This window comes from Amia ocellicauda, chromosome 5, assembly GCF_036373705.1.
Source record: "Amia ocellicauda isolate fAmiCal2 chromosome 5, fAmiCal2.hap1, whole genome shotgun sequence".
Taxonomy (NCBI): domain Eukaryota; kingdom Metazoa; phylum Chordata; class Actinopteri; order Amiiformes; family Amiidae; genus Amia; species Amia ocellicauda.
The window spans coordinates 13,410,881-13,428,056 of NC_089854.1; the positions used below are offsets into that span (position 1 = coordinate 13,410,881).

General features: G+C 37.9%; 1 protein-coding gene across 1 annotated transcript; it reads right to left on the minus strand.

Moving 5' to 3' along the window:
* Nucleotides 1–9,003: 9,003 nt before the first annotated feature.
* Nucleotides 9,004–14,685, minus strand: foxa3 (forkhead box A3). The gene is made up of 2 exons (XM_066703919.1): nucleotides 14,147–14,685; nucleotides 9,004–12,217 (listed from the first exon to the last, which is right to left on the minus strand). Exons 1-2 carry the CDS (start codon nucleotides 14,216–14,218, stop codon nucleotides 10,979–10,981), a joined length of 1,311 nt encoding a protein of 436 aa, XP_066560016.1. The 5' UTR covers nucleotides 14,219–14,685; the 3' UTR covers nucleotides 9,004–10,978.
* Between the last annotated feature and the right edge of the window lie 2,491 nt (nucleotides 14,686–17,176).

Sequence of the window (17,176 nt, forward strand, 5' to 3'; positions counted from 1 at the left end):
ATGATGTGATTGGCACTGGCACTCTCTCTCTCTCTCTCTCTCTCTCTCTATCTCTCTTTCTCTCTGTCTCGCATGCTCATGTTGTTTCTAGCTCCTTGTTTTCCCCATAACCAAAGATGAAGGCCGCCTGATGCTAATCAGGCCCAGCTGGGTTTCTGTCAGTGTTAATTGGTGCTAACGAGGGGACCCATGGCTGCCTGGTCACATAAACGAAACAAAACTCTAGCATAGGTTTGCGATGGGGAAGGGGGTGGTGGTGGTGGCGCAGTAAGAAAGGTGCAGTTGTCCCACCAAACTGTGACTTTCCCCTTTGGTAGAGATTGAGAAGGGTCACACCTGGCAGTTACCACTGAGTAAGGCCACTATTTGTTTCTTTATTTGCTGAACAGGGGGCTTTAATGAAAGTAAATGCCTTTGATGCCAGCAGTAATAGCAGTGTAGTTTTTAGTATATACATCAATCTGTCAGTGAGATCAATGCCGTATAATATCTTGCCCTGTCTGGAAGGATAACAGGATGTAATTGTACAAATGGACTAAAACATGAGGACTCCCATCTAAAGAGCTTAGGAGTAACGGGAAAGGTACAGATGGACAAGGGAACCTCACACTTGAAGAAAGTCCCTCCTCAAAGTGCTGTATTATTAACAAAGGCCGTAACTTCAAAGAACACCGCTCTGCACTGTCATACTTAAAACACACACAGAAACAAAAACCACTAACATTATAACAGTCAACTGGTTTTATGTCTTTCAGGAACTCACTGTTTATGAGATCCCCCGCCCCTCCACCTGCTTTTATTGCAATGGGACATAAACCCTCAGTAAGGTAATGCACTGCGGTCATATTTTATATCATCCTCATGGTAGTTTCATTTCCATTTCTGTTGAAAGAATATTAACTATTATGTGTATGACAGGGCACAAAGGATGAGTCCAAAATCTTGTCTGTCGTTCTTAAAACCCAGTAAAGCTTAATACGGGTAAGTTTCTTTATTCAAACCAATGCTTTGATATCTATAAAAAGTTGAGAAATGTCAAAATTACTATAAAATTACTAAATTACCTGAATTGAGCCACAAGTTAATTCCATACTCTTTGAGCTGATTGTGTACCAAGGTCACCCAGACAATTAGACAATATATTGTTTTATTATTTAAATTGTAGTTATATTGTTAATTTGTGTTAAGTCCTTTGTGTTACTCATCTAAACTACAACAGGATGTTCTACTGAAATCTCATACGTCACTGTATTTTCTTTTTTTTAACATAGGTGTGGCAACAGCATAAAGTTCAGCCATAAATGGAAGCTTCAATTTCCACAATGATATATACCATCAAATATCAATTAGTAATCCCCCTATCATAAAGGTTAACTGTGTTATGCCGCGATAAAAGCCCAATGAGATTCCTGAGCCAAGGGGGAAAGAAAGGCCAGCTTTGGTGAGGTGGAAATATAGCAGGCTCATAAACTCCAGCCCTAATGAATGCATGCTTATACACAGTCACACTAGGACCACGGAACAGTCAGAGAATTGTCGTCACCACCTACCAGAAAAAGCAAAAGTCTGTAAGATAAATAACACTGGACGCAATTTTCAAATTGAACATCATTCAAGGTTATCACTTGCAGTTTTAGAACAAAAACGAATTACAAAATGTACAGAACATTATTAATTTCATGCAGGCAAAAAGTAGATGATGTAATCCACAGATTTCACAGTCAACACCAGCATGAGTCATGACAACAGATAGATCCTACTGGGGAATAACATCAGCCCTCTTAATCATATGATACAGATTCAAAACTAAGTCAGGCACAACACAAACATATTTGGTATTATTATTCATTTCTGAGGGTGCCAAAGTATGGACTGCAGACATGCATGAACTAAAAATCAGACAATAAGCATAAAAGACAGCTGACTGAAAACACAACACTTACTGATACAGTAGCTTGTCAATGGGCAGATGTTCATGTGCAGGGCTATAACTTCTAGCTTGGGTGAGAAGGTTTTGTGGGAAAACTAGACAGCTGCCCTCTGATTTGAGTGGCTATCATTTTAATACTGAGGGCTGTGATAAGAGAAACAGTAATCTTGGGATAGGTGTCTGTGATGAAAAGGTCAACCCAAACAAAAAAACATTGCTGAAGAAGGTGCCTGGCGATGGCAGGGGTCTGAGGGGGGAAAGGGTTAAGTGTAATGGGTGCCTGGGAACCCAGCCCCATCTGGAGGCCATGTGAGATCGACAGGCCAGTGTGTCAACCACGGCTAGACCTTAAGACAACACCACTAGACCTGACAGACACTGTCTTCTGTCCCATAAATCACTGTCCGACCATGGAAACTCTCCCTGTCACAACCCTTGTCCCATCCTGGACACTTTGGAGCCCCAGACACTGCAGATTTATTTCTGTGTGTTCCTTAAATATAAACTGCCTTGCAAAAGCCCCCAGCACCCCCCCATGCAAAGTTTCCACATTTTGTTGCCGTCTGAGTTTGCAATCATAAAGCTTTAAATAAGGACTTCATATTTATAATCTGTACAATCAACTTGAAGCTGATGAAGCTAAAACAATGCTGATATTATGTCAATATGTTTGATATTCTGAAGATTCTCAATTGATAAAGAATTCACCCCCTTTGCTACATCAACCCTAAATTAAATTTGGTTGAAAAGTTACAAAATTAGTGTTATGCTCATTCTGTCCCTGTGGCTTAACTTGACTTCAGAGTATAATTAATCTGTTTCCATAATTTTCCTTAGCTACATATTGAATTTCAATCCACAACTCACATAGTGATACGATAAACCAACCATGGAGACCAAGGAGTTTTTATACAATTCAGAGAAAAGGTGACAGAGAAGCACAGATCAGAAGAAGGTTACAAGAAATGTGTAAAGTTACTGAGTACAGTGAAGCTCACCATTAAGAAGCGAAATGTGCTTCATACCACCCAGTCACTACCCAGATAGGGCCACCCTTCCAAACCCCTTCCAACCTGAGCAGCCAAAGGAAGAACTGGTTAGGGATCCCACTGACTTTGAAAGATTTGCAAAGTTCTACGTCTGAGATGGGAACCAGTGTTCATACATCAACAATACCCCAATAGCTACACAATGCTGGCCTGTGTGGGTGAGTAGAAAGAAAGCATCCATTATTCAAAAATACCCATTTTAAATCTCATATGTGGTTTACAAATTAGCATGTAAGTGATAATCCAGACATGTGACAAAAGGTTTTGTGTTCAGACAAGACAATAATTGAACCTGCTGGTCTTATTTCAAAGTATTGTATAGAATACATATATAAATAGAATATATATAGAATATATAGAATATCACTCAGTCATCCAACGCCATCCAAACTGTCAAGCATGGTGGTGGCAGCATCATGGGGATGTTTCTCATCAGAAATGACTGGGAAGCTTGTCAGGACTGAGGGAGGAATGGGTGGTGCAAAGCACAGGCGAATCCTAGAGGAAAACCTGCTTCAGTCAGCCAAGAATCAATACTGGGTTTGAAATAGTTTAATTTCAGCAGTACAATAACCCAAAGTTCAAGGCCAAACCCATATTGGAATGGTTTGAAATGAAGAATGTAACTGTCCTTTAGTGATCTCATCAAAGTCCAAACTTGAGTCCAATAGAACATTAATTTGCCAACACTTGAAGATTGTGGCCATCAACAATACCAGATGTAGTTGTAGGAACTGGTGCAATTTTGCAAGGAAGAATGGGTATAAATTATACTATCCCACTGTGCAAAGCATGTTGAACTCTATCAAAAAAGACTCAGACAGCTAATTGCTGCAAAATATGCTTCCACCAAGCACTGACTTGGTGGAAGCAAGATTACTTATGCAATCAGTACATTTAAATTAATATATTTATTTGCAGGTTTTGGTGAAATTCAACCACCTCCATAATATGTTAAGTCTGATAATTAAATAATGATGATTTAATAATAATTAAAACCAAATAAATCAATAAATGCTTTACATAGCCTACAGAGTCAAGAAAGTATGTAAATTTAGCAATATATGATTAAACATTATCAATTTGCCCTGGCATTCACTTGGTGACTGAAAATATATGACTGCTACAAAAATGAAGCCCCACACAAATGCAATCATTGACCGGAATTAAGTGTCATATTCGGTCTCATCAGATGAATCCATAGAAGAACACGGTGGCTTCCAATCTAAATGATCACAACTAGCCAAACACAACAGTAGTGTGGTATTTGGGCAGAGTTAGAGACCCAGAAGAGCTAGGGTGTGGGCGACACCAACTTTAAAAGTGCAATTTTGTCACGCTGGGGGGCGGGATGAGTATGGATTTAATCGAGAATAATGTGTATGACTAGTTGAAACCCAGTCACAAGACTCAGTGCTCAATCCAGGCGGCATTGCGCGACAGGCAACACCGGCCCCAACCTGCCTTCACAAGTCTACTCTGTGGCCGATGACGCGCAGATCAGGCAGAGATTGATCCAGTGAGTTTTTACACGGAAACCTAATCAGCTTCGTTTAGTCTTTTTTCTTTTTCAGTTCAGTTTATCAGCAGCCGTTCAACAACACCCACAACCCAAAGAACAAAGTCCATCTCATTATCTGTGCGCATTGGCTACCTTCCACATGGCGCAGCTGAAGCTGAAACAACGCGCAGCCTATACAGACTGTTACACTTCTTATTTATGATTCAAAATGTTCACGTTCAAGAATTCTTTGATTTATTTGGTGCTTTTGGTGTACCACCTTACCTGGAGCGAAATAAAATATGCCGAAACGTAACAGGGACATTTACAGCGATAAGCATGTAAAATGTTATGTCCAACTTATTGAATGTCAATGTAGGCTATTCAATAAATGTGTTTTGTGCAAGATGTATTCATGTCTCTGTATTATCCATTGAAACGTCCTCTTTTATAAAAATATTTTGCTTAAATACTTAGACAAGCCTCAATTGCAATAGGAGGCCGATAGCATATGGGCTAAACCAAAACGTTGACCTCACGGCTCAAAGTACAAATGTAGATGTTAATGTATTGTCAGAAGCCACTTTATACTATTTATGACTCAAAACGCGATAGGATACAACTTTGTCTTTTGCGATTGGCGGTAAAAGTTTTGATGTGGTCTAGCCCGAATAATTGATATGCAATGTCTCAAAGTCACTATTTTCAAAAAATTAGGAAACGAACTTGTTTTAATAGGAAAACTTACTGACCATCAGTTCAAAATAATATTTTAAACATCGTGTATAATAATAATAATAATAATAATAATAATAATAATAATGATGATGATGATGATGATGATGATGATGATGATGCAGGCAACGGCTCAGGCGTGTGAATAAAATAATTTTGCGTTTTCAACAACTATTTACAATTTATGTGCAAAAATAGAATTAGACCTATATGTTAAAACATTTGTTTTTCAGTGCACTGCGTCACATTTTGTATTTATCTTATCAATTAATTGTTTCACATTCTTGGCAAATATGTCTATTGTGAAAAAGTTAAATATAAACCAGTTAAAAAGTTATAAACGTGTACTGTGCGAGACATAATGTACAAATATATATAGATATAGATTTCTTGGCAAAACTCGTTACATTCTGGCAGACAGAAATGTAGCCTCACCTGGCTGTTATGTGTAATTCTCCCCGTTTAATGTAACCTATAGACGCCTTTTAAATAGCAAACAAATACAGAAAAGTAAACAGCCTGTGGCCAACCTCGACTGGGCTGCTCCAAAATAAGCTTCCTTTTTTTCCAAACAGTGGGAAATGTCAACAATCTATATACTTATGTGCTATACAGGATACAGTGGCGCATACAGGATGTAGAAAACCAGTTTCAGACTGACAGGTTTAGGTGACATTTTTCCCCTATTGAATATGGTATTAGAATATGGGTTCATGCGTAGCAAGAGGCCACTGACTATTTTGTTAGTGCTGAACAGAAGATAATTACTGTCAAGTCTCACTTTTGGGATGGTGCAAAATCATAATTCGATGTTGTTTAATCCGTCTCCGAATTTAAGGATGTGTGCTGCCATTCTCTCTATTTTTCTATATAAGCTGCTATTAATTTAATTCAACATGCAATACTCTACTATCAGCGAAATTAGTTTATTAGTAGACACTGAAAAGTATGAGTCTCGATTAGTAACTACATTCGTAGTTAATGGGTGCAGTGAAAACAATTAAATAAAACATGATTTTCAGCATAATTTGCTTAACCTGTGTATTGTACAACTATGGTTGAAGTATAAATACATTAATTAAGATGCACAACACAACTTCCATTTAAAGGTGTGTGAGTCGTATTTCGTTCATTTTGTGGCTACGTTGATTCGTTTAAGAAATAGGAGTCGTTAATTGTGAATTCGTGGAAACCATTGATGAATATGAGTTTAAATCCCACCCTCAATCAGACACTGATGGGACTAAAGACACTTGCGCATACTGGTTATCACAACGCCTCTCAACATCATTTCTAATTTGTTATTGTTATTATTAGTAGACTAATAGTAGAAGGAGGAGGAGTTGAGGAGGATGAAGAGTTTGTATTTGTATTTTTTATGAGGCATCTCTTTTCTTAACTGCCCAATCACCAGTATGCCATGTCTGAAGTACCCAGCAGCAGGTTCATTACAACACGTCAGTTGACAGCACACAACAAACGTTATACGCAGGCCATTTATTGGCAATAAATCTTCACTATCAGTTGTGCATAGTCACAAAGCCAACCGTCTCTACAGCAAAAAGCCGGAGAGCAGAGGGAAACGATGCAGGGGGTCTTTGCTATGACAAAATGTTATGACGTCATCGTTATAATGCTACTTGATAATGGTAATGGTAATTGTTAACTATATGAGGCTACTGTTGTTTTCACTGTCGCTGCTGTGACGATCATCGAAGTCACACTATTATTATAATATGTTTTCTTCTTCCATGTGTTGTTTTTATCTAGCTAAAAACTATTGGGGGCTTACATATATATAGAAAGATAATATAACCAAAGCATTATCCCGTGTATAAGAGTGGCTTAGAAATGTATCGTATTTCTGTGCGCCATGTAGGCCTGCTACTACAGCTTACTTTGAAGTATGTCTGACCATTCCCACCAACGTTATAAATCAGTAGCCCAACATAATGTCAGACGTGGAGGAGGTGAGCTTCTGGGTGACTCTAGGTGACTTATTTTCGAGATGGCGCTGGGAAGGGCCTTTCTTGCCATTGGACAAAGGGACCTCAGTTTTGCTTTGGAAACCGTATCAGCAGCACCGGGTTATCTTATCAAGGGTGCTACAGCCTTTGTGTGCCATTGATAGTGGGTCTCCAGTATATGCATTATACTTCAAAAAGCCGAAGTCTGTTCTTTCAGTGGTCGAAAGGGCATTTAGCTCACCATTGTAACCATGCAAATCAACCCCGCTGTGGTGTTTTGCGTTGGGAAATGTCAACTGCAAAATAGACTGCACTTTCAGTGACTACTTTGTAATGCATGTGTGGACTGGGAGTACGGCGTATTGAGATATATTCTCCTTCTCTACAATTGTGCACCAAAATGACCGACCTTTCCTAACTTTACACCGGATAAACCATTTCCATGCGCCATGTAGCTTGGAAAGCACGTCTCAGTCGACCTACCGCCATATTGCGTTATTAATCTACACACAGACAAGTTGACACTTTAAGGGTGACGCGGGAGACTATTATATGGAAAGTGATAGCTAAATTAATTTCCCTTAAAATTACTTAAAATCCAATGATCAACACAATTCCCACCCAAATGATGTATAGATTGAAATCAGCATCGTTCTGTAACATCTTGCAAATGCAACTGAGCTTCTGCAACTATTAAGTGACCCATGTGTGCGCTTGGCAATCGGGCACCTGTTCGTGTTGTTTTCTTAAGTTTTACGAAAAATAATGCTATGAGAAAAAGAAAGAAAAAAACAACAACTTCTGCTTGACCTTAACTTCAGTGTCCTAACTGAAGTCTTGTCCAGTGTCGTTTTGTCATGTACATTTTTATCTGAACCTCGACTGCGTCTTCTTTACCCGGGAAGGCTACCTTTGAGGTTTTAATGGTGCTCCGTGTGGGAAAGAAAACAACGAATAAATGAAGTTAAAAAATATTCATTCACATTGGTTACGACTCTGACTGACTATTATAAAATGGAAGAACAGGGGCAAAACCCGGTTTTATAATTGCAGGCACAAGTGAGTCAGTTCCGGAGTGGATCTTTGTGGAGCAGGTATATACCACAGCGATGCAAATCCTGGAAACAAGACCTTATTTAACTCTTTTTGATGGACTAACAACGCTGTAACTGTAACACTGTAACTAAATTGGATCATAAAAATATGCCAGTTTTAACAGAGTTTATTCTCTTGTTATGCACCTGGTTTATCCAGTTAGTTTACTTTTTTGGAGGTCTAGGGCAATTATGATGTTTCTTTTGAGGTCAGAAGGCCAGTATGAGTTTGTGGAAAGTTTAGTCTATGGGAAAGATGCTGCCGGTGATGTCTGCGTCTACCAGAGCACCTATCATGATTTTGGAAGGAGAAAATGTGAATCAAGCTAATTCAAAATTTGCGACATGCATTTTCATAGTTGCAGTCCTTCCGATACACATTTTACCCCCTTAAATTAAAACAAATACTTAGATTAGGTTTTGATTTTAAACGTTAAACAATCTGACAACTTTCAGTTTTTTATTGCATGAACTAACTTAAAAGAAAAATAAATAAAACTGATCATGTCCAAAGATTAGCACCCATGAGTTTACAGCAATTTCTGGTGGGATTTATATCTGGTTTGTTCTCAGGGCATAGCAGACAGTTGATGGACTTGCTTCTGCCACTGTTTCACTGCTGCTGATTTAACAGCAAAATGATTTTAGAAACACAAATAAATACATTTTTATTTTTCAACACTACCATATGAACATATTATGACAACAGACACACTCTGAAGCTGGGTTTCTTTCCGTCTTTTTTTTTTTAATAAGAAAAGAACAACAACAGCAACACAAAAGTGAAACAAAAACCAGACAACAATAAAGAAGATATAATAACAAACCTACGATATATTAACACACTGTCTTCCCTGTTTGTAAAGCAATATATTTTTTAAATAAACAGCATTTCCTTCCATTAAAAAAACAATAACATTAATGACCTGAAACCTTATAAGTTTTATTTTCTTACACCATTTTGTTTTGCTTATAGTTTTTCCCTTTGAAACCTCTATCTTTTTTCATTTCGTTTCATTTTCCCATATGTTTTCAAGAAAGGCAGTCAAGGTTTTTGTCTATAAGTCAGAAAGATGGTCCCACTAGCACCATGAGATTAAGACACTGTGTTCCATTTTTTTTCGACTTAATAAATAAATAAACTCGTGTCCTTCTCCTGAAAAGTAACTTAACAAGGCACCCGTTCATACCACAAACTTGTGGGTATAACGAAGGAAAAAATGAGTGCAAATTATGTGTGGTTTCTTCTGTACATTTTAATATTGACCCCTACCTATAAGTACATAGCTGATGCCTTTTAATTTGAAAAAGTCAAATGGAAATTCAGCTGATTACCATGCTATAAAAACAGTCACTGACATTTATATAAAAGGAAATTGACTTTTGAGTACCAGAAGACTCTCTAGTGAAGTTGGGGAAGTGATGTGTAAGCAGAAATAAAATCAATGTTGACTACAGTAATTTCATTTCTTTTTAAATGAGCCTTTTACATTTTTAAAATACTACATCCTTGCCTTTTTACTCGTTTTTATTTTATTTTATTTCTGTATTTATCATTTTCTTTCTTTCTTTTGCTTCAAAAGCTCCTTTTCTGAAAATGGCTGGTTGCTTGTAGAGATTTTAATTGGTTTTGAATTGGATGCACAAGAGTAAAAGTTGAATTAAAGTTAGTGACTGCCATTCTTAAAAGCAGGGGAAAATATTTGTCTATCCCATAATAATAATAATAATAATAATAATAATAATAATAATAATAATAATAATAATAATAATATCAACAAGAACAATATATTGCTGTCTATTCCCACCAAATACCTTTCTTGTTGTCTTCCCTGTTGATAAGGGTTACTACAGCAAAAGTACAGCACATAGATGAGGAGTTGGTAAATAGTATCATATTGTAACATACATCAAATTCCCTGTAATGCAGTAACATCCATTCAATGCAGTAACCTGAACCATTTTCATCTCAGCATGTTCCACACCTTCTCCACACCTTTGCATCTTTTTTATTTATTTAAATTATATTTAAGAACACGATACTGTACAAGATATATTAAAAATTATTTTTTTCTTCACCTTTTTTTTTTGGGAGGGGTTTATAAATAATTGCACCTGGCCTTCTGTTGACTATATTTACATTTTTTTGTACAAACTCCGCAGAGCCGGAGATGCACCCCTGATGTTGTTTATTTATTTTATTTGTTTTTGCCATTGCTTCTTATTATTTCTCATAATTATTATCATTAAAAGCCTTCCCCTCCTCCACACATTCCAGCAACATATGTTTCCACTCCCTGAAAAGGTATCTGGATGGCTATTCTAGTCTTTTTTGATGAAGATTTTGATGGGAAGCTCTCAAAAGCTTCAGAATTGTATCAAGTGTTTTGTCTTGTTTTCATTTTAGCGCTTTCTGAACTCTTCACAGCTGAAGGTATGACAGTCAATGAAAAGTGACTAGAACCCATCTAGAGGTAAGCTCTTGGTAGTGGGAACTGAAAGGAACCACAAAGGCATAAGTCTAGACATCACAACGCAATGTTCTTTGGTGAAGGCACCCTTTCTCTGTCTGACTCCCAAAATACATTCTTCTATAGATGTTGCCTGGAGAAGGTGCCCTCCATTTTACTCATATATGTTCCTTTGGTGATCCTGGTCCTAGCAACCACCATTGAGCTTATTGTTTCTTGGGATGTATAGGGCTACGAAGCATTGAGAACTGAACGGCTGTATAGGGTTTGGTAATATGATCCTGTGTCAATAGCCGAAGAAGTGGAGCTCTCGTAACTGTGCTTGGTGGCCACGGGGGAGGACACTGCATAGTTATTGTAAGCCATCACTTGATCCTGGTAGGACTTCAGGTCCATCTTTTGCTCTGAGGACATCAGGTTAGTGATGGAGAAAGGGTGGTTGAAGTTGTAGTGGGGATCCATGGACTTGAGGGGGTCGTTCTGCAGGTCCAGGTGTTGGATGGAGCTGGGTAGTAGGTGGTTCCCCCCGAGTGGCTGGGAGAGAGGGTGGCTGGAAGTGGTGGCAGATGGGGCAGAAGATATGGATGGAGAGCCTTGAACGGGTGGCTGAGGGGGACAGTCGAGCTGAAGTAGATTTCGCTGCTGCTGCTGCTCCTCAGAGGAGGAACCATGGTGGGAGCTGTCAGAGTGGGCTGACTCAGCCCCTTCAGAGCCTGGGTTGGGGCTGTGCTCCTCTTGCAGGCCATCCTGGTGGCCTCCTTTGCCTCCCTCCTGGGACTTGGATGCGTTCTTCTTGTTGGCCTTGTCCTCAATCTTGAAGCGCTTCTGTCGCCGCAGGTAGCAGCCGTTCTCGAACATGTTGCCCGAGTTGGGGTGGAGGGTCCAGTAGGAGCCCTTGCCTGGCTTGTCAGGGGAGCGGGCCACCTTGACAAAGCAGTCATTGAAGGACAAGGAGTGGCGGATGGAGTTCTGCCAACGCTGCTGGTTCTCCCTGTAGTAGGGGAAGAGTTCCATGATCCACTGATAGATCTCGTTGAGGGTGAGCATCTTGCTGTTGGACTGCTGGATGGCCATGGTGATGAGGGAGATGTAGGAGTACGGGGGTTTGGCGTGGGTGAGGGAGCGCCGGTACGGTTTGGCCATCTCTTTGCCCCGGTTCAGAGCCTGCGAAGGATAGCTCAGCTGCGTCATGGGCTGGCTCATGTTCTGGTAGGAGGAGAGGGAGTTGAGTGAGGGTGCCGAGGAACCCAGCTGGGTCAGAGAACTGGGGTTGAGGGATGAAGTGACTGGGGACAGACTCATGTGGTTTGCCCCGCTGCCCATCCCTGCCAAAGGGCTACCATTGAGCCCGCTACTGGGGTAGCCCATGTTCATGGCAGCAGAGGAACCCACAGGGTTCAGGTTGATGTAGCTGTTGATGGTGTTCATGGATCCGAGACCTGAGTTCATTGTGCTGGCTGAGGGGTACATCTGCAATGGAGGAAAGAGACAAGGGCCAGTCAGAAACCTGAGGCTGAGTTTGGAAGCTGTGAAGCAAAGGAAAGAACCTATGGGATCAGCTTTGAACTGCCACAGGATTCTTCAAAAATATAGTCAAACTCCCATGCTCAGATATTCCTGTAAGCCAGGAGCATAATGAAAGGTATTGCAATTGCCTGTTGAGTGGCATGTTCATGAGAGGCTGTGCTAAACCAAATTAATTCTGAACTCTTTCAAAAATTCATAATGAATCCAACCATATTAATTGTACTGTTGCTAGAATACATAAGGCGTCACTTATTTCTATCTTCTATTTTGTAACATGTGATTATATTTGGTAAAGGCTACCGAATAGAACATAACTAAATGTAATATAACCAGAGTTACTGAGGGTAATATTATCATAAATAAATACATACATACATTAATTATTCCAGAATATGAATGTAACAATAATAATAATAATAATAATAATAATAATAATAATAATAATAATAAATTGTCGATATGTATTATTAAGCATGCAATACCAAGGAATGCAAATTAATCTTGTAAGACTACACTATTTTAATCACGTTATATGCAGAAATGTAGGGCGGGCACTGAAAGAGCATTCCGCTGAAATGCAGTCGGTTATAAAAATATACAGACCTTATTATAAATATTTACCCATTTCATTGTCACAAATAAACACAAGAATGACCTCTTGGCATCAATAAACTCTCACTGTTAACGCTTTAGACATATGTATTAATGTCTTCAATTGTCAGCAACTTACTTCTGTTATTTTTAAATGGAAATTAATTATTTAACTAAAACCAATTTTAACGAGGTTTTTTAATACCAGCTTGTTTAGGTTTTATTCCGGGGCTACTGGAAAAACAATCTTCACACAGGTGAAAATGTGGCATTGGAGTTCTAATCCCACACACTCCGCGCCTAGTCTGTAATAGACAATATATTATTATTATTATTATTATTATTATTATTATTATTATTATTATTATTATTAATAATAATAATATATTAATATTATTAACAATAATAATAAACTACAGCCATCTGATGCGTATGGAGCTACCGTACAGCATACATTTCGAATATTCTGTCTGCGTTTATTAACCTACCAGAGGATGATCAGAAATGACTTGAATAAAACTGTATTGATATTTTTATTTTTGTAGTCATTATAAAGATAAAGTGATGTACGATTGTTACTATTATTAATTGTCACGGTCACAATGATTAGCTATATGTTAGACGTAGATAGTCAATCAGTATATAGCCTACACTTTGTTTTCTAATCACCTAAACAGAATTTTTATTTATTTATTTATCATGTAATTCCGTTTTCGACTTTCAGAAACTCAGTGAGGTGACAATCTAAAGTGAAGAATAAATAAGAAAATCAATTTATGCATGACAAATATGCGGAAAATATGAGAATTACAGGAAAATTACTACCGTATCAAATGTTGACAAAGATGAATTGGCAGAAAATATTAATCAAACAAGAAAAGCAATAAGTAATATAGCTATACAACGGATGAATAAGCTGGGGTTTTTTACAGCTAGTACATAGCCTACATATTTTCAAGTTCAGTATCTTGAAAACCAAGTATGAACAACTTAATTCTGATATGTAATAATCGCAGTTTGCCACACGTACAAAAGTGATAAATATGTTTTTTTACTTTACGAAACTATACATTCTTTAAAGTACATTTTCTGAGGCGTAGTGCCAATTATTTGTATTTTCTAGTGTTATGGAACGAAAGCACTTATATTCTCAGCAACTACAAAAAGATAAATACAACATGACACTAGTTCTGCATACAGAAAAACGTTTAACTAAAGTTTTACTTATCTAAATTGTAATGTTATGTCATCGTGTCAATATATGTGATTGTTTTTACTCACATCATTGGCTTCGCTGTAGAATGAATTCCATTCTGGAATTTCGTGGGATTCCATTTTCACTGAACCCAACATCCCCAATAAAAATGTCCTTTTTGTAAAAAAAAAAAACAAACAAAAAAAATCAAGTAGTTTGCCTCCAGATGAATTAAGGTATTTAATTGTTGAAGTTCCTGTGTAGATTAAACTCAGTTTTCAGAGTCCCGTAAAAGTATAAATCTCAGCAGGTAAGAAATTATTGATTAATAAAAGGCTATACTGTTTCCAAAAAATAAAAAATAAAGTATACGTTGAAACAGATTGAAATAACCATAGATAAATGAATAAATGTTTGCGTTCCGCCAAAGTCCATTCCCTTTTTCCTGATATTAATTCTCCATGTTGGATAAATTGCAAAGGTATTTCGGTACTTCCATGGACAAATCGTTGTTTGTTTGTTTTTGTTGTTGTATCGCTTATAAATCCTCACCAATGGTCCGTTTAGTCCTGGCGCGGTTGTGTAGCTGTGGTATGGACTGCTTCTCCTTCAGTCAGCTATAGTCAAGTACAGTCAGACTTCTAATGCCAGTCCTTAAAACCCAGGTAAGGACCCGCCCCGTAGGCGATTTGAATTCCGTCCTTATGGAGCCAGGAAGAATCCGTTAAAAGGGTCGCTTTTGCCCCCTGGTGTTCCGTCTATTAGCCCGGGTCAGACACACTGTTCCATTTCAATAGCAATGCATTCCACATTCTTAAACTGTTTTCACACAGGTGCTGCAGCGTGGGCAAGGAGGGATACATATTGGAGAGGTTAATCAAAACCTTGCCTGCTGCACTGAAGTCTATCCCTTATTTATGTTTGGTTAAATTTAGTAGGGAAAAAAGTTTCACGTTGGGGGAAAAGTACAAATAAAAACACTATATTCAATTTTGAATTGAAGGCAGTTATTAATGCATTTTGTATATTTGTGTAAACAACAACAACAGCACATAATGAAAACGTGCGTAAAAACGCGCACATTTGCATTTATTGAGGTGTCCCACTAAGAATGAAACAATGAAGTGGAAATTCAGTCCGGCCGTGAGATGTTCTAAGCAAAACGGAGGAAGTGATCTGAAGTCAAAGAATCAAGTGCTCAAAATAAAACTCGAAACGTTACTTTTCTAAGGTTTTATCGAGGTAACATCACAAATTGTAAATACAGCCTTAAAGGCATTCAGAACTCATCTATCACAGTACACTGTTTTAGTTAAGTATTGAGACGAGTAAACTTTCCCTTGACTTAAACTGAACATTGTTTTTAGCACTAGGGATTACATTAGTAGTGCTTTCATATATTGTTTGTGGTACAAATTAGATTATCTGAAGATATATTTAATTTGGCAATGTCCCACATTGGAATTTGAGTAATGCGCAACATCAGGCCATGGGAGAATTTCCTTTATGTTCAGGGTCTCCTCTTTTATTCCTGATCTATTCACAATATAATCTTGTCAATGACTGAGTGAATCAACTGGCGGTGTGACCTGAACCGAAAGGTGTTATGCAAGAGTTGTGTTAATTGCCCCAGTGACTATCACTTCATTCTGTGGAGCAATTAAGCGACGCTGATTAATGAGAGAATACAGTCTGTCACTACGCCACCCAGGTAGCGCATCCGCTTTGTCACATGTACGTTTCAGGAAAAGGCCCTTTGCCCATAGCCTTCAGCGTGGACTTCATCATTGCTATATACCCTATATACCCTACACAGAACATTGAATGAACGTGACTTGCATTGCCAATAAGGTAAAAAGGGTAAAAAACAGCATTGGCACTGGGCAAATGGTGTACACAAACGGATTGCTTATTAAACAGCTACTAGATCAACCTAAGATCACTTTTTGCCGTTTCTAAACAGTGTGTGTGTGTGAGAGAGAGAGAGATGGAGGGAGGGTCAACAAACGGATTGTTTATTAAATGTAATTGGATCAATATAATAATAACTAATAACATTATGTGAAATATATCACTATATGAAACCACTGTTCATACACTGTATTACACTGTAATATTCAAGAAGATGTAACGCATAATCTAATCATATCGCTTCCTTCTAAAATTAATTAACCGAATTGACGGATTCAATCAGTAGGTTATATAACTGGTCCCCACAGTTATTGCGTGGGATGACCGAGATGGATAAAGTCTGTTACGTCTAACGCATGTTCCGGTTCAAAGTCCATTCTGGGTTTGGAACTCAGATATATCGATCATTCTCATTAGAAGGGAAAAGAAAGAAAGAAAGAAAGAAAGAAAGAAAGAAAGAAAGAAACATAAAGGAAAATGTAATTTTATATGCAACATTTCAAAGACGATATTATTTTTGACGAATATGAGGCTAACATAACAAATATATGTTTATTGGAAGAAAAAAACACTTCTCTTGGATTTCAAGACATCATAACACAGAAATACTGTTACTATTGGTTTCCTATTACAGTTGTTTTCTATTTCTATTTATGATATCTTTGGTTCGGTTTTAAGTTTTGCTATTACGTGGGCATTTATTTATTTTTGCTAAATTTTGACTTAACACCTCACGTACTTTAACTGAAATAATTATAGCTTGTTTATTTGTGCAGAGCTATGAGTCTTTTCTTTTTATTCTGGTGTTGAAAGTAGAGCCGATAAAAGAGTTGAACTCTGTGGAATTACAGTTCACACAAACATCTGGCACCGACTTGTCACGTCTATTGTTACTTTCTTCTTCTTCTGAATACACATCCGAACCACAGACAGTCAATCTGAATATGAATACAGTGCTTAGTTGCTAATGAATAGAGATGTAATTGATAAACGTGCAGGTGGGCAATGGGATTAGCGAGGGGACAGCCACGGAAATAAATTACCCAAGAAGACAGCCCAAGATAGCTAAGTGCGCCGGCAAAATGCTAGAAGGCCAACTTTCACTTATCTCGTCCACAACAACGAAATTGATTGTGAATCGTATTCTATAAATAAAAAATAAAATAAAACTCACAACAACACCAGCAATAATCTACCCTCCTAGA